The sequence below is a fragment of the Chiroxiphia lanceolata genome, chromosome 20, assembly GCF_009829145.1.
Source record: "Chiroxiphia lanceolata isolate bChiLan1 chromosome 20, bChiLan1.pri, whole genome shotgun sequence".
Classification (NCBI taxonomy): domain Eukaryota; kingdom Metazoa; phylum Chordata; class Aves; order Passeriformes; family Pipridae; genus Chiroxiphia; species Chiroxiphia lanceolata.
The window spans coordinates 3,990,541-4,016,977 of NC_045656.1; the positions used below are offsets into that span (position 1 = coordinate 3,990,541).

The 26,437-nt window shown below is 44.9% G+C and overlaps 1 protein-coding gene across 3 annotated transcripts in view; it reads left to right on the forward strand.

The window, feature by feature from the left end:
• The first annotated feature begins 1,749 nt into the window (after positions 1–1,749).
• ANKFY1 (ankyrin repeat and FYVE domain containing 1) overlaps positions 1,750–26,437 on the forward strand; it is a 32,452-nt gene continuing 7,764 nt past the window's right edge. The window contains exons 1-18 of one of the 3 annotated variants that reach the window (XM_032707704.1): positions 1,750–1,806; positions 6,086–6,278; positions 7,741–7,859; positions 10,191–10,329; positions 11,836–11,959; positions 13,421–13,570; positions 14,599–14,764; positions 16,778–16,982; positions 17,797–17,865; positions 18,576–18,775; positions 19,204–19,301; positions 19,684–19,909; positions 20,834–20,932; positions 21,306–21,459; positions 22,365–22,533; positions 23,667–23,785; positions 24,111–24,267; positions 25,202–25,402. In XM_032707704.1, coding sequence (XP_032563595.1) covers positions 1,797–1,806; positions 6,086–6,278; positions 7,741–7,859; positions 10,191–10,329; positions 11,836–11,959; positions 13,421–13,570; positions 14,599–14,764; positions 16,778–16,982; positions 17,797–17,865; positions 18,576–18,775; positions 19,204–19,301; positions 19,684–19,909; positions 20,834–20,932; positions 21,306–21,459; positions 22,365–22,533; positions 23,667–23,785; positions 24,111–24,267; positions 25,202–25,402 — 2,598 coding nt within the window. In that variant the 5' untranslated portion in view covers positions 1,750–1,796. Of the gene's footprint in view, positions 1,807–6,085; positions 6,279–7,740; positions 7,860–8,182; positions 8,204–10,190; positions 10,330–11,835; positions 11,960–13,420; positions 13,571–14,598; positions 14,765–16,777; positions 16,983–17,796; positions 17,866–18,575; positions 18,776–19,203; positions 19,302–19,683; positions 19,910–20,833; positions 20,933–21,305; positions 21,460–22,364; positions 22,534–23,666; positions 23,786–24,110; positions 24,268–25,201; positions 25,403–26,437 lie in introns of those variants that run through there. The other 2 variants (XM_032707705.1, XM_032707706.1) reach the window with 2 other exon arrangements.

The window sequence follows — 26,437 nt, forward strand, 5'->3', positions numbered from 1 at the left end:
CATGGCTGAGGTTTTGAGCTGATTTTACCCCCAACAGTGTTCCAGGTAACACTGTATCACTGGAGGGAAAGGAAAAGCATCAATCATTAATAAATACCAGAGTAATATGGCCATCCTAATTCCTTTTTTGTGTTTCTCTGTGCTGCCCCTTATGCCTCAGAGAAGATCTCTAAAAATCAGAAGGGCTGTTGAGCTATCAGGGTGAAATTCCTTCCTGCTGTGATGCCTAGAAAACACTGGATGATCAATAAAGGGACGACATGAATTCTGAAGTGATTAGAAGTGTATTTTGGGTTTTGGGAGGTCGATGGGGGGTGGACTCTGCTGTGTCTGTACCATCTGGTGCCCTGCTCTTGGGCCGGTGCCATCCCTGCACACAGAGCAGGACCTGAAGTCTCCTTTCTGCATCTCTTCAGAAGCAGCACCAGTGATTTCAGACCAAACCAGAGGCTGTTCAGGGTTTAAACAGAGACTGTCATACGACACCTTCCTGCCCAGGCAGATCCGCAGAGGAGATTGTTGATTCCCCTGATGCAAAACACCACAGTAGTTTGAAATCTGATCTCTGTTGTTACTGAGAAATTAAACTAAAATCTGATCAGGCAGCAATAACTGTTCTCTCCAGTTCCTCAGGATGATCAATGGCACCATAAGCAGTGGTGTAAGTCACCTACACAGCACAGTCATACACAGTTGTCATCAGGCTGTGCAAAATGAGATGAGTTGTTCTGTGGTATGTCCTGAAAACCACAGTCTGTGGCTCTCCTGGGCCCAGTTCTGGTTTTGCTGTCTTACCCAACAGGCACAGAAAACGAACATGATGCAGAGCAACTCCTCAAAAGTCACTTCATGGTGGAGTCCAGAGAAAAAGATGTTTGTAAAACAATACTGTGAATAACATCTTCAAACATTTAATTGTAATTTGCTCTTCAAGGCAGGCAAAAAAAAAAAACCTCCTGTTGGCCCAGTGTGGAGTATCTTGTCATTTTCTGATCCAGCTAAGCAGGAGAGATGTTGAGCCACGAGAACAGCCGAGGGGCAGCTGTGCTGGGAAAACGATCCTGGTACTGGTACTTGGTCATTGCTATCCACTCTCAAAAACACGTTTCACCCAGCGGGCACAGCTCCAGTGTCCAGGGGCACAGATCAGTGTCCAGTGAGCACAAATCCACTGTTCAGGGGCACAGTTTCAGCATCCAGAGGACACAGATCAGTGTCCAGGGGCACAGCTCCAGTGTCCAGCGTTGTTGGCTCTGAAACAAAAGCAGGAGCTCTGTGGAAGTGCCGATGACAGGAGCGATGGCTGCGAGCTGCGCTGGCCCCGGGTGAGCAGCAGCAGGTGTCTTTCGGGATAAAAGCGGCGCAGGCGGCGGTGCCGGTGCCGGTGGAGCTGAGGTGATGCAGAGATGATGCCCAGCTGCGTTCCGCCGGGGCTGGGCGGTTTCCCGGCTCTCCCAGCCCTGCCCGTCGGCGCGGTCCCTTCACCGCCCACACGGGATCCCCGGCACCGCGGGGCGTCTCATCCACGAGGGAAGCGCACGGTGCTTCCCGCCGCTGCGGGGCGGGAGCGGGGCGGGGCTGCCTCCCGGGGGCCGGTCCCGGCGGCGGAGCGGGAGGAGCCGCGGGATAAGGCGGGACAAGGCGGGACAAGGCGGGATAACGCAAAGGGCGCGGGTCGGTCCCGGCCCCGCTGTGTGGGGGGCGCGGCTGCGGCTCTCGCTGCTCTCGCGAGAGCGCCGCGCTGTGGCGGCGGGGCGGGCGGCGGCTCTCGCGAGAGCTGCGGCGCCGGACCCAACATGGCGGAAGGTGAGGGGGGGAGCCCGGGCGAGGGGCCGGGCGGGGCCGGGGCCGCGGGGGCTCTCTCGCTCGCGGGGCTGCCCCATGTGCGGCCCCCGCCGCGCCCCGGGCCGGGGCGGGCTCGCCCTGCCCGCGGCGGGGGGGACGCGCCGCCCCCGAGGCGAGCGGGAGGTGGCGGGGGGCCGCGGGCGGGCACCCCCGGGGCGGGCCGGGCGCGGGCGGCTTCGCTCCTCAGGAGGCGGCGTGTGGGGACGCTGTGGCTCCGGGGTGCTGCAGGCGGGGAGAGCTCGCTGGGACGTCCTACTGAGCCCTCCCCGCAGGCGGTGGGTCCGGCGGGGCCGCGGGCGGTGCCGCCCGGGCCGGGGGGCTCATCCCGGGGCTGTCCCGGGGGGCTCATCCTGGCCGGCTTTCCCTGGAGCCTCCCGGGGCTGTGCTGCAGCCTCCCGGTCACCTGTGCTCGAGCCCTTTTGTCAGGCTCTGGTGAGATCTGCAGAGCTCACGGAGTGCTGCTGCTTTGCCTGAAGGGTGCCAGTGACACCGTGCAGATCAATTCAGTCTAACGGGTTTTGGAAAAAAAACGCTTGGATTTTTACAGTTCTACTCGTTTCTGCAAGACGAGGTTCCTCTTTTTCTCCTCGGAGGGAACTGAGTCGGCAAACTGAGCTAAAATGCCACGAGTTACAAAGGAAATGAGTTTCCAGTCTCCAAAGCACAGCCTTCAACTCCTGAAGGGCGACTCTGAGACAGTGGTGGAATTTTAGGACCACTTGTGGAAGATGGACTAGGATGTAGCAGATGCTGATCTCTGTCACGCATCAGCCGAGAGGATGCTGCAGTCAGGCTCGTTTAATAAATCCTTAGAGCAACTCCTAACTTCTTGTGTGCTGGAATCCCACAGCTCCATGCTTAGCTGACCAGCCTCTTAGGCTTGCCTTTGAGCCTTAGTGAGCAGGTCTGGAGAGCTTTAGATGTCCAAGTTGGCTTCAGGTAGTGAAACTTTCCCCACTCAGACCCTCAAGGAGTGAGGCTCTGGCTCAGGGTCCTGCTCTGCAGAATCAGCCTGCAGTTGGTGCAAGGCCTGGTGCAGACATCTGTACTTCTCAGAGATTCTTCCCTGACTCAAGGAATTCTCTGATCTTTTGGCTGAAGGAAGCACGTGACCAATGAATGGTCCTGTGTGAACAGGAATAATAAGCTGGAGTTGCAGCTCTCCTCACTCAGTTCCGTAGGGTATCTTGATAGAGAGGCTTGTTTTGTCCCTTCAGACAAGGTAATTAGATGCAGAAACATTTTTCTAGTTAAGAACTGATGATATTGGAGAGTCAGCAGGAAAGTGAAGGCTTATTGAGGAAGGGAGCTTGTTAAACTCTGCTTATTTGCTCAAAGCCCAGTGCTTTTTCTTAAGGAAGTGTTGCCTCTGTGTACAAAAGTCCTGAATTAGATTTACTGCAATTACTACCTACAAATGGAACAGTTTATAAAGGCAAGGGCTGAGCATTTGTAGTGCCTGTGAGTTCTGTACCACTAATACCAGAGGTTTGCATGCAGGTTACATGCAGGTGTGGGTAAAAAGTGTTGGATTAAGCCTTGAATGTAAAGCAGCAGGAATTTTGCTGTACAACTTCGGGGTGAGGATCAAAAGTGGGCAAAAATGAGGCAGAACAAGAAAGCAGCAGCTTGTACAGCCTTGTGGGGCTGAGGGTCAGAGTGTGGAGCAGTGGAGGAAGGACCTGACTCGAGGGGGTAAGGAAATAATTTATTTTTCTGAAGTCTTTCACTCGGTTCTGCTTCATAAGTAAACAAACGTTTTCCTTTATTGCTTCTGGGAGTGCTTTATGATGGGTGGGATGGGCAGTGTAATGGGTCCTTTTGTCAGGCTCTGGTGAGCTCTGCAGAGCTGCTGTTGTGCTGCAAGGGTGTCAGTGACACCATTCAAATTAATTTAGTCTAATGGGACTTGCAAAAAGCACTTGGATTTTAACAGTTCTCTTCTGCAATACAAGCTTCCACTAGACCCTCTTTATTTTTGGAAGGTGCTATCTATCTCCCCATTCCCTGTTGCCTCCCTACTTATCTCTTTGCATTCAACTATCCAGTTGCTCTCAAGTGCTTCTGTGCCTTCTCCTGTAAGAAAAATTCATTGGCCTTTCCTGAAGTCCTCTTTGAAGTCTTTGATATGGAGTATAAAATACCAGTTCATGAGATGCTGGTCTATCTGCCAGAAAGCTGTTAGCAAACACTGCTTTTATTTTCTTGCCTGGCCCTCTGGGAACTCAGTACCTCAGAGAAGGAGTCACTTTGTCTATCCCTCTCTGCTGAACCCAGGCATCTCTTTTCTGAGTAATTTGGATTGATGTTTAGCCAGAGACTTACTGATGTCTCACTGAGTCTGTCCTTCCAGTGTGTTGAGGCAAAGATCTTCATTAGGGGGGTGTGTGCCTTCAGTAACTGTGTATTTGGCTTGTTCACTCCGTAAGTGAACAATATCCAGGGAAAACTTGAGGCTTTTCTCTTTTCAGTGAGTGTTGATTAACTGGGTGTTGAGAACTGTCTTGAATGTGCACTTGAAATGTGCTCTGAGATCAAATATTGTCCTCAAGTGTGGCCACTACACAAGAGGTGTGCAGGTTGTCATGTAGAATAACAGAAACTCTTATTTTACAACTCTTGTGGTTATTACAGTAAGCAAATACCTCTCAGTCCTTCTCACTGAGATTGCAGGAAGGATGTGCTGTCAGTCTGAAAACAAGATTTCTCACAGCTTTGGTTCCTTGAGGTGCTTTCACTGCCAGCAGGGATTGTCTGGGATTGCCCTGGGAGCAGCAGGAACAAGCCTGATGGTCAGTGATGCACAAAGCTTCAGTTACTGCTTTTTAGGGTTTTAAGGTAGTTCTGCCTTGTGCCCTATTGAACTCAGGCTAATTTGGAGCCAGGGAGCTGACCTTGGTAGAATGACAATATTTGAGATGTTACCTCTGGTGCTGGTTCTTTATTCCCACCATCCCACTCCCGGGGAGGACTGGGAGGTGCAGTGTTTCTCTGAGCTGCTGTGTGCTGTGAGGTTCAGTGGGCAGCTTATTCCTGGCATTTGAATTTGTTTGGCACCTAAAACTCTTGCTGTGTGGACAGTGGTGGTGTTCATACTCTAATTTTTGGTGCAGTTCTCAGTGTATTTCCCTCTGGGTTCCTGTCAGACTCCAGCTTTCCCTGCTCTAACAGTAACACTTGCTCTGTGCCCTCTGACACCTTCCTTAGGAATCAGTCAGGAAACCATTGCTCAATAGATGTACCCTTCTAATTCTGAGAACACCAACATTTATCTTCAGATAAAAAGACTGAGCACAGCAGGATTTCAAACCCTCTTTGAGGGTTGGTGTGGCACAATTCTGAAATCACAGCATATTTCAGTAGAAAAGGGAAGCTATCCCAAAGGAGATCATATCTATGAAATTTTAAAGGATGAAGCTGAGTAAAAAGCTGTTGAAGGAAGTACCTTCATAGAATACAAGTACAAACATAGGATAAAATATGTTGCCTTCTGTTTATCCATTGCAGTAGTTAAGTTTAAAGACTTTACTGCAGAGTTGGTAGAGGAAAGGCTGAATGAGGTGTTCTGTCTGCAAGGCCAAGGTCAGCTGTGCTGTTGAACTTTTCTACAGAAGCAAGAAGAAAGCACTGATCAACAGAGCTCAGTTTCTCGTTGTTTGTATAAGTGACATTTAGTAAATATTTGAGGGAAAGTCACTGAATGATGAATTCCTGGCTGGTAGGGAGTAATCTTGTAGGAACTTTCCCACTTAAAATCATTGGTTAGATTTGTAAGGTGTTTCTTAGCTGACAGTAGCTAAGACAGATATGGTACTTCAGCAACTGTTCTGATGCTCACCTGTGTTTTAAGTCTCAGCTCTAAAGTCAAATGACATCTTAACTGGCCTGAAAAAATGGGTAAGAACCAAAGAGTTAGTCCTCTACCCCACAATAATTCCCACAGTCATGGACTCCCATGGCTTTAGAAAACTCACAGCATTCCTGACAAAACAGAGTTCAGAACTTTCTTTGTAAGTGGCTTCTATCACTGTATTATGCTTTTTGATGTGTTTATGGAAATGATAGGAAATAGAAAGTTTAATATTGGGGGTGAGATGCTCAAACACGGTGGAAGAGGAGAGACCCTTCCTGAAGTGCTGTGTGATTAACTGGGTGTGTAACCTGAGGGTGAGCTACCCTCAGACACCAACCAAAGGTGTTCATGTCTCAGCCTTACCTGGGGTAACACTGTGCCTTGCAGAGGAGGTGGCCAAGCTGGAAAAGCACCTGATGCTCCTCCGCCAGGAGTATGTGAAGCTGCAGAAGAAGCTGGTGGACACAGAGAGGAGGTGCAGCCTCCTGGCTGTGGAGGCCAACCAGGACAATGCCAGCGACACCTTCATCAGCCGCCTTCTCACCATCGTGGCCGAGCTCTACCAGCAGGAGCAGTACAGGTGAGGGATCCCCCTCTGGAACCTTTGATTTTCATGGCTGCACTGGGCCCTGGTCTTAGGGGAAGTGCTTTGCTGCCTGGTGTGAAAGAGTTGCAGTTGGAAGATCAGGTGGCACACTGAATCCAGGTCTTGAATCAAGAGCTCTAAGCAGAAGTTTGTCTCTAAGACTGACACTTAAGACAAATTCAGAGAAAACTGACCAGGGTCACTATCAACAGCCAAGCTCTCTCTGAACAGAAGTAATTTTGAACTGGTCTAGTGGATGGAATAATTACACAACATATCTGGAAAACCTTACTTTCTTGAAAGGCTCTGTCCTTGAAGCCAGTTCTGTGCTCCTCTTGTGTGTAAAGAAGCCTGATTAAATTGGCTTGTTGGGCTGTATTAGTGATGTATATGAGGCAGTGATACAAGTCATACTGTAGTTTTAAATCTCAACACATAATTAGGTTTAATGGTTTCTTTTCCACAGGCACATTAAGGATCACCTTCAATGCTCCAGATCCCTGAACTGATTTAGTTCTGAAACTACAGTGATATTTATCAATTTCTCTACTGTTACTGAAAGCAATGCCTAGATAGTAAAGGAGTTTAGTCATGTAAGGGGAAGATCTGTTTTGGTTCAACTTCCTTGCCCTGCTGTCTCTTCATGAGCCTCCCTGAGAGAAGGGTCTGTGCCTGCAAGAACTCACTGTAGCCTGCTGGGTGAAAGATTTGTTAGGTAGGATATGTCACAAGAGTTGGATCACTTTATTTCTGTTCAGCTTTAAAAGCACAGAAATGTTGTCTGAAAGGACCTACAGGTATAAAATGAGAAAGGTGGCGAGTCCCAGTGCAGGTTTTGTTAAGTAACATCTCTATTTTGTCCTGTAGTTTATAGCTTTGAGTTACAAAATGGTCTGGAAAGCACCTACACAGCCAGAACATTTGCAAGCCGTGGGACTTTAAAATAAGCAGGGCAGGTATTTTCTAACTACAGAGAACAGCCTGGTGTAAAGGGGTCAGGATGAAATTGGTGTTCTTGACAGCTGGTCTCCTGGGAGCTGGGGATTCTGCCTTGCACTCAGACTGCTGTCAAACAGCATTGTGCTCTTGCTGGTCTTGCCTGAAACCATTGGTGCTTAGCTGACAGTATTAGTATGGACACTGTGACATAAATATTTAACCTCAAGATTGTTGGCTTTTCCTAACTTCTGCAATAATCCTCTTGCTGTTCATCCTGAAATGGTTAAAAAAACCCACAACCCTAACCAAGCACTTGAAATACTAATGACTGCTTGCATTTCTCCCTAGAAAAATAAGAATTGTCATCTGACATGTTCTGCTTAAAAAAATAAATGTGTTTTAAGTCTCCAACAACTTGAATCTAAATGAGGATACCAGGACACGTGGAGATGCTGAATCCATATGTATCCAAGCACAGGGGGAGCCTGCATTATACATGTTGATGCTCTTTTCTCAGTGATCTGAAGATAAAGGTTGGGGACAAGCACATCAGAGCTCACAAATTTGTCTTGGCGGCGCGCAGTGACACGTGGAGCCTCGCCAACCTCGCCTCCACCGAGGAGCTGGATCTGTCAGGTCAGTCCCTGCTGAGTAATGTGATGCTTTGGTTGCCTTTAGGGTGACTGCTGAAAGGGCCTGTTGGGAAAAGGTTACCTGTGTGCCTTCCAGACCAGTGCTGTCCACTGAAAGTGGTGCTTCATCTGTTGATTAGGGATTTCAGTGTCTCTGAAACGTGGTGGTGAGCTTGTGACCTGGGTGTTAGTGCTGGTTAAATCAATAACCTGCCTTCTTTCTCTTTAACAAACAGGGGCTGAGATTGGTGGCCTGTTTGTCTTTTCTAGAGTCAACTAAACATAATGAAAAACAAATCTATTTGGAGGAACTTGACTTCTTCCTTTCTAAGGACAGGGCTTTTTGAGGTAGTGTGCATCATTTCTCTGAAGTGTGTCATGGAAATACCTTGCTGCTTGTTAACACGGTGTGTGTGGGAAGTGAATCCAAGTACTGGTGTTATTAAAGGTGTTTGCTTTGGCACTTTGATACCTTTGCAAAATAGGTGAGGAAGAGAAGGTTTCTAAAAGACCATCTTCTACATGGGTGTTTGGTTCTGCTGTAGCTGTTTCTTGCATGTACTTACACTGGGCAGTGTTTCTACAGATTGAACCTCTTGACAGGCTTTTCTGCCCTTAACAGTGTGGAAGAGCCTTGTACAATTAATTTATGAGCATTAAAACCAGGTATGAAGTTAAGCAGGCTGCTGACTGGCATGTTGAATATTAAGCACTGGCTTCACTTTCTGCACTTAATCTCACCGTGAATCCCAAGTGCAGACAAACTGGAAAAGGAGCAAGTCACAGCAAGCTGGTTTTATGAGACAGCATGGGCTTCCTTGCAATGTGATTTGTGGGTCTTTCTGCAGCCACAAGAAAACAGATGCCAAGGAGTTCTTAATCTGAGTGCTATGCTAACAAAAATTATTACTAAAAAGCTCTTATGTTAATTGTAGTGTTGTTACACTACAATTGTGGCAGTGCACAGCATTTCTAGCTCCACAGCTAAGCTGAAAATGTCAACTGGAACTGCAGTCTTAAATGTTTAACAGTGCAAACACTTCCTGTTACAAAATGATGCTTGAAAGAAGTGCTAGTAAAGGATACTTTCCACTGTAAAATTGAATTTTTTTATAAAATTTGAGAAATGGCACAAGGATTAGGTTATGAAATAGCTGGAACAGGCAACAAGCTGCTCCCTGGATATTGTTGTGTTTTCTTAAGAGGTTCTCTTAAGAACTTGCAAGCTGAGATTGCCTGAATCTTATCTCCAAGATACAGACAGCAGTTGAGTGTCTTAGGAGTTCATGTGATCTGTTTTCTAATCTTTAAAGGGTAGAAAGAGATGAACACATGTTCTCTTGTTGAGAGGGAGAAGATGCACTTCTTACCTCTGCCAAGGCACAGCTGATTGTACATCTCAAGTAGGTTTTCTGATTGCTTCCAGTTTGGCAAAAAATACTTGCCTTACTCAAACCTCCTGGTTCCTGGGAGGCTTTTCATGCCAAGGACTGCTGATGCTCTGCAGGTCTAAAGATGTTTTAGGATGGGTATTTCAATCTCTTAAAGGTTTTCAACTTTAAATTTTTTTTCATTTTAAAAACAGAACAGTTTAAAGGAGTAAGGCTAGTTTTCTAAATGACTGGTATTTTTGTTGTAATTGGTCTTACTGGAGTTATTCTCATCTGCATCCTTGTAAGAAGGGTTGTCACTACACTTGTGAGTAGGTGACAAAGGTCCTTGGGCTTGTGTAGTGTCCTGTGGTACAAGTTTGAGTTTTCTCACTGTGTAAAACATCAGTTTGTGGTCAGTCTTGTAAACACCTGAAATCTGAGCAGCTCCTTGAACTGGCACTTTTGCACCTTTCCTACAACTGGTTCCCAGCAGTTTGAAGTGCTTTGGTGTAACAAGGTGCAAGTACCTTTGGAATGCAGCAGTTCAGAACATGTGGGTGTAATATAGAGAGAGGATTCTTAAATCAGAAAGGGGCTTTGTGCTTGTCAAATGTAGGTTTGTATTTGGCCATATGTGAGGGACCAAGGACTTTTTAGGGGCATCACTGGCCCCTAAATATGCAACATTTGTGTAGCAGGTAGGAGATGCTATAGGGCTCCCTGCATTCTGCACCGTGTTCAGTGGAAAAAGGTTTTCCAGCTTGGTGCCAATGTTGTCATTAGTTTCAGCTTTTGCCCAGTTTTGCCTCTGTTTTGCCATCTTGGTTGAACTAAAGAGGTACAGTTTCAACAAGGCTTTTTTTTTTTTATGGTAGCTGTGACTTTCAGCAGTCAAAAGAACAGCAACTACTTGAGCTGGAGATTGTTTTTAGAGATTTCATTAATGCTCTTGCTCCCTGCAGCAGATGCTGACCCAGAGGTAACCATGGCAATGCTGAGGTGGATCTACACAGATGAACTGGAGCTCAGAGAAGATGATATCTTCTTGACAGAGCTCATGAAGCTGGCTAATAAATTCCAGCTCCAGCTGCTTAGGGAAAGGTGAGTCTTAGTAAATACAGTGAATCTGCTTGAACTCTTCAACTTTGTTTGAATAGAAATAACTGCTGGCAATTAGCTAAAATTATGCTTTTTCAAACTCTAGAGGTTTTAATAATACAGCCTGACATTCAGTTGATGGGAAATGGGAAATGAAGCCTTGCTCTACAGTTAAACTGTAGCAGTTCTTCTCATAGCTGATATATTTACTTTCCAGTTCGTCTCCCAGTCAAACTAATAACCCTAATTTGATGTTAAGAAGAGACAGAGATCAGTAGAATAACACCAGGCTCTGGAGAGTTGCAAGAAAGGAATTGTTAGAGAACACTGGGAAGAGTCATTGTCAGGTGGCTTGCAGTATTAAAATAGCATAGGTGACATTTCAATTGAAATAGCTGCTCTTCTGTGCATCTTGGTGGTAAGTTTTCTTCAGAAATAAGGTTAATGTAGCAGTGCAATGCTTTCCCATTCTGAGATTACAATTACCATTCTAGTAGAGGCTGGATTGTCATCTTGATGGAGTGCTCTAAAAAACCATTTAGTGAGAAGCCTGAATGTACAAGTTGAAACCTCTTCAAGTTTTGTACAACTTCAAAGCCTTGAGTTTAGTCAGAGTATCCTTTGATAGAATAATCTTTTGCCCAGGGGGTGTCTGTAGCAGTACATGACATCCATAATCTGTGGTTTGTGTGCCTCCAACATGAAGCAGACTGAACTGCTGTCAAGTGTGCTGACCAAAGATGTTTGATATCTGTAAGCCCAGTGCTAAAACTGCCTTCAAGCTTTGTACCAGCCTAAAAGCTGTCCTCATGTCCTCATGTTGTACTGTGAACTTAGCAGGTGTCTGCTCATGGTAGTCTAGTGACAGGTCTGTGTCTAGGATGCCACTGGGAATTATTAGATGTCTTGGTAGGTATGGAATCTTAGAATAATGGAATTGTTTCATCTGGAGCAGAGCTCTGAGATCAAGTCTGACCATTAATCCAGCACTGCCAAGGCCACCACTAACCCATGTCCCCAAGTGCCACATCCACACATCTGTTAAACCCCTCCAGGGATGTGACTCCACCAGTGTCCTGGGCAGCTGTGCCAGTGCCTGACCACCCTTTCCATGAAGACATTGTCCCCCATATCCAATCTGAACAACCCCTGCCTGTGATCACTGTAGGACTTGTGAAGACACACATCTCCCCTCCTTCACAGCAGTGAATGAACTGCAGTTTGTGCCCTTGGGAGAACTGGGATGTGTCCCCACTTGCAGATTCCTGCAGTGTGGTGTTACCCTGGCCCTTGGCTAGATGGATTCTGATGGAAGTCTGCTCTTAGGGGGGCTGCTCTCAGGGCTGCTGATTGAAGTATGGTTATGCTGCTCAGCCTTATGGTAAAGCAAGTCCAAGCCATTTTCTGCTGGCATCTAGGAAAAGGAGCATTGGGACCCTGTTAGAACATGGGACAGTGATTGCAGCTAAGCTGTTGGATTACTGACCACTGGCTTTCCTGTTTTGACAGATGTGAAAAAGGAGTCATGTCACTAGTTAATGTCAGGAACTGCATCCGTTTCTACCAGACTGCTGAGGAGCTGAGTGCCAGCACCCTCCTGAACTACTGTGCAGAGATCATTGCCAGTCACTGGGTGAGTCCTGGCAGGAGGAAACGAGCAAAAATGCTTGCACAGTATAGGAACTTAATCAGGAGAATTTTACTTGACTTCCTGCAGTGTCTAACCTCAGGAGTCTCTCTTGGTCACAAGCATTCCAGTTGGGATGGGGATTTCATGGATTCCTGATAACTTGCAGTGACTAAGGTGACCTGTTATACTGACAGCAGTGTTGATGAAAAGCTGAGCCCTGGTGTGAGTTCTGGGGCTGCTTCTGAGGCAGGGTGACTTTTCCCTTCCCATCTCTCCTGGTTATCTTTATAACATGTACTTTTGCCCCTGTGTTGCTTGGGGTCCTTTACAATTATATGTTTGAAGCAAAGAACATTAAGTGGCTCCTTTGAGAGATTTTAATTGTCTTTAGAGGTTGTATCCATTGTCTGTCTGGTGTGAATGTCTTGGAGGGGAGTAGCTCATAACCTGAAGAGTTATTCTGTTCCTTGGAACTATTTCACTGTACAAAGTGTCTCAGTTTCCTGAGCCAAAGAAAAGGGACTGTTCTAATAAGCAGGAGGGTTGTTTATCAAATCTGGACTCCAAACTGTTTAGAAGTTCATCCATAGTTGGTCTCTGTCTATACAGGTCACAAATCCCAGGCCTGCTTTTACTTCTATAAATAATTCATGGAAGCCAGGGAAGTTTATCTTCAGTAATGGAGGGAGAGACAAATGGTCTTGGAAGTTTCACTTGCTCTGATCTCTTTATTTTGAAGAAAGTTTGATTAGCTAAGTAGTGGATTGGCCTTTACAATAAGGCTTGTCAATAGTAGACTTGTGTGTGGGGATTTAGATTATTCTAAACCTAAAAGGCATCATCTGGATGTGGATGTTTCTTTCTTTGACTGATACTAAGGCACAGGGGAGTGCTTTGATATGTTAATGCATAAAAAAGGATTATTGTATATGAACCTGTGGGTCAGCACTTTTAACTGTTGACTGCTTCTGGTTCCTAACTTTTCATGCTTAATTCTACCTGAAAATGAGGGTGTTTCTGTTTAGTCAAATGAGCACTAACTCATTTAGGTCTTTATACCCCTAAATTTCTGTTTACTTTTGCTGATATTTTTACAAAGTTCTGAGGATTTGTCAGTTTTCAATAGTTGTAGGCTTTTTTTTTTGTCAGAATTAAGAATAAGCCCAGATAGAGGATTGTTTTTAAGCTTAGATGTTAATCTACCATAATGTCTGCTGCAATGCTAGTTTTCCATGTCTGTAGACAGGAAGAAAAATTGCACCAACTGATCTTGAAACTAAAATGTAAGATTTAAAACTTCCTGACGAAATCTTAAAAGGTTATCTTGGATTGTTCCTGCCAAAATGTTACCAAAAGGGGACTTTTCACTGAGCTTGTTTTGTGAACTTCAGAATTCCATTGTGCAATGCCTTGTCTATAAATAAAACAGGAGTGTTGCTTACCCTTCTCTTTAATTGCTCCCAGGATGACCTGCGGAAGGAAGATTTCAGCAGCATGAGTGCCCAGTTACTGTACAAAATGTTCAAGTCCAAGACAGAATATCCTCTGCATAAGGCTATTAAAGTGGAGAGAGAAGATGTGGTCTTTTTGTACCTTATAGAAATGGATTCACAGGTGAGACTGAGTTGATCTGTCTCCTAGAATTTGGTGTTTCAGGTAACTGGGTTTGAACTCCCAGTCTGAACCTTGTTACTGATTTTTGTCACTAATTCTTAACTTGCATGTTTAATATTCTTAACTTGCATGTTTAATATTCTTAACTTGCATGTTTAATATTCTTAACTTGCATGTTTAATATTCTTAACTTGCATGTTTAATATTCTTAACTTGCATGTTTAATATTCTTAACTTGCATGTTTAATATTGCCACAGCTACTTCTGTGTACCTAATGGAGGTCTAGCAACAGAGGCTCCATGAAGACATAATTCAGAAGTGATTCATAACATTTCTAAAACACCCTGCATACAACAGACTGTGTGTAATAAAATCCCTTATCTGATATTACCATGTACATTTAAAACTGAATGGTATAATAGTCAACTTTGCTGCTTTATGGCAGTTCAGTAAGAATCATTTCTTTGAAAAAATGCTTTCCCTCTCCTGTTGAAGGCTTGAAGTAACAGGTGTTTGTTCTGTTTGGGTGAAAACTCTAAGTATCTTGCAAATAAGATGTCCCCCAACAAGGGAGAATGTAGAATTCATGTATTAATTATCACGAATTGTTCAATTAGTACTTTAAGTTGCCTCAGATCTTAATTGGAAGCTGGGACTTTGCTGGTATGTAGCACCCCCAGGTGCTAATCCAGTTGAGATTTGAGGTATCTTAAAGGAATAACTGAATGATTCTTCCTACATTGAATATACCTGTCTGGTGACATGTTTGAGTGAACTAGTCTTGTTTTCTGTGAGTTGGACAAGGCTTGCAAACACAGCTCCTGATTTGTCATGGAACAGCCCTCTGGGCAGCTTTGCCTGTGGTGCAGTGACTGTCCCTGTGCAGGGTGCCCTCACCACAACACACCAGCAGGATTCTGCACTGGAGCTGGAGGGCTGACTGTGCTGATCATGGAATGGGCTGTTAAACACTCAGTTGGGCTGGTGAGCCTGTCTCTAGTGTCAGTGCACTGTGTTTGTGTTGCAGCTTCCTGGGAAGCTCAATGAGTTGGATCACAATGGAGACCTTGCTCTGGATCTGGCTCTGGCCCAAAGGCTGGAGGGCATTGCCACTACCCTGGTCAACCACAAGGCTGACGTGGACAGGGCAGACACGAGAGGCTGGAGTCTGCTGCACAAAGCCATCCAGAGGGGTAAGGACATGGGATATGAAGCTTTATTAACTTTCAGTTGTTCCCAGCGTGATTCCTAAGTCTATTCCTGTGTCACATTGTAGTTGTCACTTCAGTTAGAAGATTGTAGTGAAGGATGGACTTTGTCCTGTTTCTTTTTTTTTTTTTTTTTTTAAACTTAGATCTTTTTAAACTCAGATCTTTGGATCTGAGACCAGGCTGCTGGCTGGGGCAACTTGTGCTACTTGCCATCCAGGTGCAATCCAGTAGAACATTGCCTGCTAAAGGAAGAAATGTAGGGAGACACTGGGAATATTCTAATTTGACAATACCGTGTCTGTGTGACAAATAGCTGAATTGAGTGTGACAACATGAGAGTCACAAAGATGAAATCTTTTTCTAGACTTGGACTGAATGCACCATATGCTTCTTTGTGCTGGTTAACAGCAAGGGTCTGTGCTACTGCACAGCAGTCCTAGAGGAGGAAAATGTGACTGAAAGAAGATGAAGAGCAAGTGGAGGTGCCTCTGTCCAGTCTGAATATTTTCAAAGCTCTGGTGAATAGCAGTGTAGTTACCACTGGAGTCTGAGTACAACTGCAGGGTTATGTTGAGCTGATCTCCACCTTAGAGTGGGAAATGCATCTGATGAGAACTGGAGCACAGCAGGACCTGGTTGCCATGGCCACAGCACTCTGAAGGCTTTGGATCAGCAGCATCTTGGCCTGTGGTCAAAGTGTGGGAAAAATCTGCAGTGAACACCTCGTGCTGCTGGTTTCCTGCAATGTCTTTGACAGCTCTGCTCCAGAAAGCCAAGCACGAGTTTATTTTTAACAGCAAACTCTCTGGGACTCCTAGAAGTTATTTTGGGCTCAAAAAACTTAAACTCAGCTCCCAACTTCTTCTTTTAATCTCCTACATATCTAAACAGGGTAAAGCTGGTGGCTGATCTTGTGAATGAAATTTGAGCAGGAGTAGGAGACCTTCTAGGCATAGGTCAGTGTGGTGGTGGCTGCAGGCCTGTAGAGCACTGCAAAGGTTGCAGCAAATGCTGGCATTTGTCCTCTGGTTGTGCTGTCTGCTCTCAGTCTGAACTAGGGCTCTGAGAATGAATGCTTGCTTCTCAGTAACCACAGCTTCAGTGAATCAATCACTGTTAACTGTCACATGTTCTGGAAATGGAGCTGATTGTCTGAACTTGCCACGTGATTCTTATCACTTCTGATCGCTGGAGATTGGGGAAATGTCAGACATGGGAATCAGAAAATGGGATTTGGGTTTTCATTGGCAGAGATAATACAGCAGTATAGATTGGAACACTGTTCTTTGTTCTCCAGTCGTGCATTCAGGCCAAACAAGGTGTGACTGTGTCTGTTCAAGGTAGTCTTTGGAGTGAGGGTGGTTAATATGAAATATGACCCTGAGGCCATTCTTTGCACCCTGGTGGTTCAAGTCCAAGCTTCCATGTGTTGTAGTGGGCCTGAGCTCTGACTCCTGAGAAGCTCTCAAGAGGGAGTTCTTGGGAATGCTGTGCATGGTGGGTTTGAACTGCTGAAGGTCTTATCCTATATATAATGGAGCTAAGCTTTCCAGAGCAAAGGCTGTGTTACTGCTTGTTTGTGTAGCAGGACTGAACAGGTGACTAACTTCAACTACACACTTTTGACTGATGCCCTGGAATGGTACCTTTTGTACAAAACAATACTTGTATGTTTAGTATCAGAGTTTGTCCAGTGGTCAGTTAAAGCAGCAATGGATTGTTTTGATGGAGGAACTAGCAAATTCAGTATCACAATAATAATAAACTCGTGTGTGAACTTGAGTCACCTGTGGGCAAAACACTTTTTCCAAGGGCTTGTGAAATATTTTAGTCCTGACTTTGCAGTGAAGGGTTGAAGTTGCCTATTGCTAAGGCATTGTGGGAGCAGACCCTTGTATATATGGTCTGGGGGGAAATCCTGTGTATCCATTTTCTGGAGTATAAAGTACATAGGGGGTATCTATCCACAAATAACCTCGTTTTGTTTCCCAAAAGGAGATAAATTTGCTGCAAACTTTCTCATTAAAAACGGTGCCCGTGTGAATGCTGCTACACTGGGGGACCAGGAGACCCCTCTGCACCTCGTGGCATCCTACAGCCCCAAGAAGCACTCACCTGATGTCATGGCAGAGATGGCACAGATTGCAGAGTCCCTCCTGCAGGCAGGAGCCAACCCCAACATGCAGGACAACAAAGGCAGGTAAATACTGGGGGAAGCCAAGTCAGCAGTTTAACAGACAGTGCTGTGCTGATCAGGTGCTGAGAACCTGCTCAGCTCTGTCAGCAAAGCACAGGTGAGACTGGGAAGCAGGGAGGGTGAATTCATGGAGCCAGTTGGAGACCTGTGGGCAGCACTCAGAGCAGAAAGCTGTGCAGGCTGAATGGATCCCTGTCATGGCCAATTAAACACAGCCCAGCTACAGAAACCTGGGGTGAGATGATGGTGTTAGGACACATGGCACACAGTTAATTTGCCTTTATTGAATCACTGAACAGTAAAGAAGGCCAGCTAAGATGCCAAATAGTGTTCCTGAAAGATACTTCCCTTTGAAGCTGTCAGGGAAACTGAAATTACCTCAAAGCAAGCCAGTATGTGCAGTGTGTTCATCTGAAGTGCAGGGCCTGTTTCAGGAAGCTGTTTCACAGGTTAGGTTGGGCTGGCAAACAAGTGTATAAAATAATATAGAAGACTTGGAGTATATCAGCTACACACAAGCTGATACACTCCAGGGCACAAGAAGCACAAGAACTGTGTGTACACAGTTCTAATAGATCAAGCTCTTGTGCTTCTTCCTTGAAAGTTCACTCTTACATTGAGTTGCTTACAGCAAATTATTTGAAAGTGTGTCCACTGGAGGAGTAGACTGCTCTTTGTTCTGAGATGTGTTTGTGCCCTTCTGAAAGAAAAGACAGAAGTTAAGCCCATAAATCTTAGGGGCATGTTGATGACCAGGGACAAAATCAAGTGTCTCTCTTGTTCCTGATGTTACTGTACTTTTTTGCTGCAATTACAGGACCCCACTACACGTGTCCATCGTGGTCAGGAACGAGCCTGTGTTCAGTCAGCTGCTCCAGTGCAAGCAGTAAGTTCCTTTAACATGTAAAACACATGTTACCTTGTACAGTGAAGATATGAAACCTGGTTTAACAACTCCTCTGTGCCTCTTTGCCTTATAGTAAGACCAGTAATAGGCTTGGGATGCAAAAGTGTAAAAGGCTTTGCACAACTAAAGGTACCAGGAGCCATGTGAGTTTTTGCCCTACTGTAGAGAAGCAGCAAACTGAATCTCTTGTGTTTTTCAAAGAGGATGAAATAATTTCAAAGGTGAAGTAATGTAGCTCCATTTGTAGTGGAGCTAAAAGGAATGATAATACTCTTGAAATGTCTCTTGGGTTCTGCTTAAAGCAGGTGACTTCTTAGGGTGGTGAAGCAGAGCACTTTGTTTGACTCAGTTTCTTTGCAGTTGAATTTGCAGTTCTTGCACACAGTTTACTCAAATACAAGAGGAGTTGCCTCTTTGCTATACTTAGTGTGAGCCCAGATCTACCAGGGCCACACTTCTCCTGGGAACAATAAGCTTGACTCTGGTAGTCCTAGAAGGTGCTGTGCTTGTTTCAGAGTACTCCCAAATTCTCTGAGGTAACTGGAGCTACAGTAGTTTTTTTGGCAAGCAGGAGTTGTCAGTGAGGTATGAGATGAGCTAGTACAGCTGTTCAGCCTCTTGAAACTTAAGCTGAGATGGGGAACCACTTTTTAAGGTATAAACTGGGGGACACTAACTCTTATTTTTAGACTAGACTTGGAGCTGAAGGATCATGAAGGAAGCACAGCTCTGTGGCTTGCAGTTCAGTACATCACTGTGTCGTCTGATCAGTCTGTGAACCCCTTTGAGGATGCCCCTGTTGTGAATGGAACCTCCTTTGATGAGAACAGTTTTGCAGCAAGGTTGATCCAACGAGGCAGCAACACAGATGCTCCAGACACAGTGACAGGTAAACCAGAGGTTTGTATTTCTGTGTAGGTGAAAGGCTTGTAAGTTAATTGCTTGATGCTGACTGCACTCAGAGGAGCTGGATGAGGTTTCAGCAGCATTTGCTGCACAGTAAATGGGAGGTGGTAGCAGCTTTACCCAGAGCTGGAGCACTGACAGCCCCAGGCTGAGCTGGACTTGCAGGAAGTGACAGAAAATCTGGACTCATTGCCAGGTTCTAATATCCTCTTTAGAGTTTCAAAATGTGTAATTGCTAAATGGTAGTGCATGTGCCAGTCCAGAGTTGCAAGGGGGCTACTAATAGGCAAGATTTTCTTTGTTGACTTCAAACTTCAATGTTGTAAGGTAGTGGGGAAGGTGTTAGCACACTTGTTATTACCAAAATGTGGTTGGAATAGCACTCTGACAGTGTTCTTGGTTTTTCTTTAGGAAACTGCTTGCTTCAGAGGGCAGCTGGTGCAGGAAATGAGGCAGCTTCTCTCTTCCTAGCAACTCACGGAGCAAAAGTCAACCACCAAAACAAACGGGTAAAAGCAGGAACTTAAACTGAAAGTTTCCTGATTGCTCTTCAGAAATAAGCCAGCAGAGATCTCTCATTGCTAGACTGTAGCTTAAAGCACGTTGGAGCACTTTGTGAACCTTTGCATGTTTTCAGGTATTTACTGGTGATCAGACCTTTCTTGTGGCACTGTTCTTGCAGCATCAGCTGTTGTTAACATGCTTCTAACACTTCCCTCAGTGCCTGGTGTGATAATTCTTAATAAAAGCTGACTTAAGTAGTTTGTAAGTCGTAAGGAGCTTCAGCTACTAGGAGTGAAGCTCTTCACACCAGTTCTTGTGGGAATAGTATTTTAAAAGCTGCTTCTCTGCATGTCTCAAGCTGTTAACCCAGCACCCTGTTTATTAAAGGGAGAAACCCCCCTGCACACAGCCTGCAGGCACGGCCTGGCAAACCTGACAGCAGAACTCCTGCAGCAAGGAGCCAATCCCAACATCCAGACAGCAGAAGCAGTGCTTGGGCAGAAGGATGCATCTGCTCCTCCAACAGCAGAGAATGTTTATCTGCAAACTCCCCTCCACATGGCCATTGCTTACAATCACCCAGATGTGGTGTCAGTCATCCTGGAACAAAAAGGTAGGTGTTTCCTGGTTCAGACTGTTGGTGCTGTAGGAAGTTGGTGTGTCAAGATGGCATCTGAGCTGTGTTTGACAAACTAAGCATTTTTAAAGTAGAGCAGTTAATAAGACAGGCTAAATACAGTCTTAAACTCAAATCATCTGCTTGTTAAGACTAGAAAATTATTTTGCCTGTGAGTGCTTGTAAATTCTCTGCTGTAGATAATGGACTTGAACAGTTAATCTTGGGTTCTATTCTACTTGTACAACTGAGATCCCTTCAAAGCATTTGCTTCAGGTAAATGCTGGAATAAAATTTGGGTAAAGGCACCTTTGTGGTGAGATTTCTGCCTCCCTTAACTCTTACTAAGAGGATTTTGTACAAGGTAATGCTGGAGTTACAACAGGATTGAAACTTGAGTACTCCAATACTGGCAGATGAGTTTATCAAATGCTGTTAGTTCAGCTTCTTTCTAGCAGCAGGAGGGGAGATTGACAGCTGAAGGAAGGCCAGCTTTGTCTCCTACCATAAGTGAGATTTAGAAGGGAGTAGGTGAATTGGGGTAAATATCATCCATCCCAGGGAGCTGAGGAGGAGGGATGCTGCCACCACACTGTGGTACAGCCTCCACTCTTCATTCTCAAAGCTTTGTATGTGCCACTGTGTTTGGAACTGCAGGTAGAAAGGGACAGGTTAAGCCTCTTAGCTAGAGAATTGAATGTTCTTTGGTGTCAGTATTAAGATTAGGCAGTAGTGGAAATGCTGTCTGAATCCTAAGCAGTATCAGATCAGGGAAGCTGAAGGTATCTTGCTCAGATCTTTCAAACTGACTGCTAAAGGAACAGCTCACTTCAAAATGTGACACTGCTGCTGCAGCAGCTTTCAGTGTGTGACTGCAGGTCAAGTACAAGAATGCTCTAATTCCTGATGCTTTTGTTGTAGCTAATGCTCTTCATGCCACCAACAACTTGCAAATTATTCCTGACTTCAGTCTGAAGGACTCAAGAGACCAGACTGTGCTGGGATTGGCTCTTTGGACAGGTATGGACCCTCCACACAAGATGAGAATTCACAACAATATGGAAGCTGTGATGTGAACAGGAGATTTTTTTTAAAAGATAAAACAGCAGGTGTGTGTTCATGTTCTGGCTTGTGCTGCTGGAGAGGAGCTGTCAAGGAGAGCTTTAGATGATTCTTCATCTTCTAGAAATGAGTGCTCACCTATGACTTAGTGAAAGATTTCTAGCCCACAGCAGTACTCAGAGTTCTGGGGAATTTTTCCTCTGAGAACTCCCTGCTTATTTTCCTATCAGATCACTGTATTGTCTGAGCATATTAACCCTGTTCTGTTAGTCCTCAGTGCATCTGCTTTATAGACCCAAAAGTAAAATACTAATGAGCTTGACCTCCTCAGGCATGCACACCATAGCAGCTCAGCTGCTGGGATCTGGGGCCTCCATCAATGACACCATGTCAGATGGACAGACTCTGCTGCACATGGCAATCCAGAGGCAGGACAGTAAGAGTGCCCTCTTCCTGCTGGAACATCAGGCAGATATAAATGTAAGGTAAGATCCTAACTGATCCAGCACTCAACTGCATGTGTATCCAGAGCAGGTGGTGATGAATGCCTTTGTATAACGGCTTGAAGTTGGTTTCAGACTGTGATCTGTGCACAGTTATGTGCTTGGCACTGTTTTATGGCACTAGAGCTGAGGGGTTACACGTGTGAAATTGGACCTGTGTGTAGCTCCGTTGGTCAGTACCTCCTCTAGTGGCTGCAGAAGGAGGTGCCACTTAATTCTGAGACAGAATCCTCTGTAACAGACTCAAGTCCTAGAGAGAGGCCTGGAGGCACTGAACTTCCATAGTCTCATCCATCTGCCAGCTCGTTGGAGCTGCGTGTTTGCCACCATCCAAAATAATTAGATGTAGGTCCAGCAACAAGATTCCAATAGAACTTGCCTCCTGAGTATCTCCTAGACAACTTGATATTAGACTTAACAGAACATTTGTCTGCTTACATGACTGACAGGCTGGCTGTGAAAGTTGGCAAGCTATACTGTCATGAATGTCACGGGTACAAACTGCCTAATGCTGCTGTTCTAACTTCAGGCTTTTAACAGTTGGTATTTGACTGTTGCTTGAAGTGTTGCCACGTTGCAGACAAAGCTGTTCTCTGCTGTGGCAGCAGGCTGGCTCTGAAGGAACTTGTTCAAATAATGGCTGCACTGAAGGCAGTGAGTGTCTCTGAGCTAACAACACTCACTTTTCCAACTTTAGAAATCAACCACTTGCTACTAAAGGGGGGAAGAAAGGTAAATACAAAGCTGTGATGAAATATGAGCGTGGTGTGTTTGCTTGGCTGGAGAGAAATGACCTTACCACAGCAGAAATACACACGTGAGGAGGGGATTTTTGGCTTTCTCAGTAAACTGCTGTAGTAACACACTTGGAACTGTCCCTGCTGCAGGACACAGGAGGGAGAGACAGCCCTGCAGTTGGCCATCAAAAACCAGCTCCCTCTCGTGGTGGATGCCATTTGTACCAGGGGAGCAGACATGTCTGTGCCAGATGAGAAAGGAAATCCTCCCCTGTGGCTTGCCTTGGAAAACAACCTGGAGGATATTGCATCAACTCTGGTAAGACTGTCAGTTGGCTTAATTTAGTCTCAGTTTTGTGCACCTTGCTAGCAACAAAAGAGGTTATCAGCCAAACCAAACTCAGTGCATGAAAAGAACAGAGTGGTCCAATATCACTAATTTTAGAGGGTTTTTTCACCAGAGGTCCCTCTTTTATAAATACAGCCAAATCTCTTGCAGCCACTGTAATAAAATACTATAGAATGTGCTATCTAGATCCTGGAAGGAGTAAAGATCCACTGAAAGCCTCAGTCCATGGCATACCAGGCTTGTGTAATGATCAGCTTCCTGAATAAAACTGAACATGCCTGTGTGTTAGTGCTAGCTCTTATTGCATCTTAAAGTTGCATCAAGAAGGCCTTTAAAGCCTTATATTTACTTTAAAGGTAAATTTACTTTCAGGCACAGGTGATCCAAGAGGAGATTTCTTAGGAGACTGAAGTAGACCTCCTTCTGTCTTCTTCATAAGGAAGTTACTTGAAAGTTTTTGTCTCTGTTACCCAGTTTTTGTCTGCTAGAGACAAGTATTTAAAAGCTGTGCTGGTGACCTGAGAAATAAGTTTGTAACTGTACTTGGCTGTTTGTGCTGATATTGGATAAGAACCTTTCTGGGGTCAGCACTGCAACTACTCATGTGCAAACCTTGTAAAGTGGAGTGGAACAAGTCTTAAGTGCCACATTGCTCAAGTTTGTAGTTCTCTAGTAGAAGAATACCAATATTAGCAGTACAACTCGTGGAAGAAACTCTCTGTTTAGCTGAATGTATAGAAAAGCAGGTAAATGGGCCAGAGCTTCAAAGGCAATGTCTGCAGCTGCTGCTTGAGTTGCTGTAGGTGCTGAAAGTGAGGTAACCAGTCCAACTGGCCTAAGACCTGTCTATCAAAGTATATGGGTGAATATTTGAATTGTTAATAAATACCACCTAATTAAGGATTACATAGTAAACCAATAAAGTACTGGTCTGGAAGACCTTAAAGCAGCTTCCTGAAATTCAGTGACTGCCATGAGAATAGACAAGGCATCTCAGGTTCTACCTCTGAGGGACAGTGTTCCAGAAGCATTAGTCAGGGACTAAAGTAGCAGTCTGGAGACATAAAAAAACCTTCACTGCCTCATTGTGCTTCTCCTTCCAGGTCAGGCATGGCTGTGATTCAACCTGCTGGGGGCCGGGGCCGAGTGGCTGCTTCCAAACCCTTCTGCACAGGGCTATCGATGAGAACAGTGAACAGATCGGATGCTTCCTGATCCGCAGGTCAGGGACTTCCCAAACCTTCTACTGGGCATGTGTATGTCCCTGGTATAAGTTCATTGAGTGCTGTCTTAAGTCAGTAACAAGTATGTGCTTCCTCAGGCTTTTGGTGGGTGGGACTTCAGGAATTCTGACTGATCTTAGACACATTTTGTTATCTCTGTAGCATCATGGTCTTGATGACCACAGTCAAACTAAAACCAGGAGTTTGTGCTTTTTGTAGGATGTGTCAGCAGTTGCTGGATCAGCTCTTGTAAAGTTTTTTCTGACCCTTTTTGAAACAGTTCAAGTCTGTATTAAACATAATGAATTGACTGTTGTGTTTCAGTGGGTGTGATGTGAATAGTCCCAGAAAGCCGGGCCCGAATGGAGAAGGAGAAGAGGAAGCTCATGATGGACAGACACCCCTACACTTGGCAGCCTGCTGGGGACTAGAAGAGGTGATCCAGTGCCTTCTGGAGTTTGGTGCCAATGTCAATGCTCAGGTGTGTGGAGAAATGGTGCACAATTTTTTAAAGTTGATTCTCTGCCTCTAATGTAGCGAAAACAAAGTTTCCTCTCAGCAGTGTGTTTTGCTTGATGGGGAAAAGAACATCCTGCTCTTAGAGCTGAGCCAGTGCAGCTCTGCTTTCTCTCCTGTCCCTTGTTATCAGGCCTAGGGCTTATCTGCCCATATGGTGGGTTAATTCAGGAAGCTGTGCTGAAAGAAAATAATGGTACAGTGTTACATTTCTGATGTAATGATTAGAATTCAGCTCCTCTGTCCTTACTGTGAATTAAAGGAAGAAGCAGGGCTCTTATTCTGCTGCAATTAATCATTAAATGAGCTACAGTGTAAAACTCCATAATACTCCTCTGCAGTGTGTTTGGGAAGTGTCTTCTGTTACTGAGTAAACTGAGGTGATGTAAGTATGAGTTACACTTCATTTTTGATTACACAGTAATCCTTAGACAGAAAGCTTGACAGATAAGAACAAAGGAGATGAATGGGTAACATTTCTAGGTCCTGATGCTGTTGAAAGTGAGATCAGAATGAATCACAGAACACAGTCACAGAGCAGCCATGGCTGTAAGCTGCTGCTTGATGCAGACAAATGATTAAACACTCAGTTGAATTTGCTGTTAAATTTGAATGCTCATCTCTGCCCCCAAAATGACTATGTGGGAGATGTTACACTGAGCTACTTAAACGGCTCTATAGCACAGGATTGAGGTCAACCTGTTTGGAGAAACAAATCCCAATTTGCTTTTCTTGCCCTGTGGATTTTGAGCTCCCACTGTAGCTCTTTGGTGTCCCTGCTGAAGGCAGCTGGGTGTTTCACAGAACTAAACTGTCAAGTTTGCTTGACACTTCAGAATTAGGGAAGAACTTGTGTATTACTGAATCTTCACGTAAGAAACTTCCTGGTTTCCTTCTAGGATGCAGAAGGAAGAACTCCAATCCATGTTGCCATTAGCAACCAGCATAATGTTATCATTCAGCTGATGATTTCACATCCAGATATTAAGCTGAATGTACGTGACAGGCAAGGAATGACTCCCTTTGCTTGTGCCATGACATATAAAAATAATAAAGCAGCTGAAGCAATCTTGAAGAGGGAACCAGGAGCTGCTGAACAGGTAAGCTGGGAGTGTTCAAACCATGCTGGTCCTGTTACTAGTTTGTGGTAACAGTTGTTCCACAGGCCAGTTCTGCTTCATCCTTTTGTGTCTGTACATGCAATCCGTTTGCCAGATGCCAAATTGTCTGTTGCAGGATTTATTAGGGAACTGTAGGGTGTATGTCCTATGTGTGAGTAAGAACATTAAGGTTTAGTGTCTTGTCAAACCTTATCTTGTCAGTACTAAACTGAGGAACAGGCCTATGTGTATATAAGGAGAACATTCTAACTCTGCCCTTGTTCTGTGCTGGACTAGTACAGAAATAATCTATTACCCAGCTCTCCTAAAGCTATCCAGAGCAGAAAACCTGACCTAAAATAGCTGAAAAATAGATGCTATGCTGCCCTGCTGAACTATAAAATCTCCAACTGTATCTTCAGGCTTCTGGTGTGACACTTCAGGCAGCTGTTCAGGAGATTCTTCCTACCCTGTGTAAGTTTAATTACTAGTAAAGTATTTCAGTGCTTAGTGAGCTCTTATTATATCTAAAACATAGTTATAAATACAGGTAGTTCTGAATATGCTTTAATATCAGCTTCAAGGCAAAGTTGAACAACATGTAGTTGGTATTAAGCCAAAATGAAATCTCAGGTTGCCCAGAGAAGCTGTGGCTGCCCCATCCTTGGAAGTGTTCAAGGCCACGTTGGACAGGGCTTGGAGCAACCTGGGATAGTGGAAAGTGTCCCTGTCCATGGCAGGGGGGTTGGAACTGGATGGTCCCTTCCAACCCAAACCATTCCATGGTTCTGTGAATACACTTTGCATCAGTGTGGCAGGATTGCATGTTGCTTCCTTCTCCTGGATTAACTGCCAGATTGACTCAAGCTTGTTTCATTTAACTGAATTTATCATTAACTGCTGCTCAGTGCTTCATTACAACAGCTGTTAACCTTTTGTCTGTCTTAACAATACTCTCCAGTGTGTGGTCAAGCAATGCCCAGGTTATAAGGTAGAAATAAAGCAGTCTGCAGCAGGCTTGAGTGAGCAGTTGCA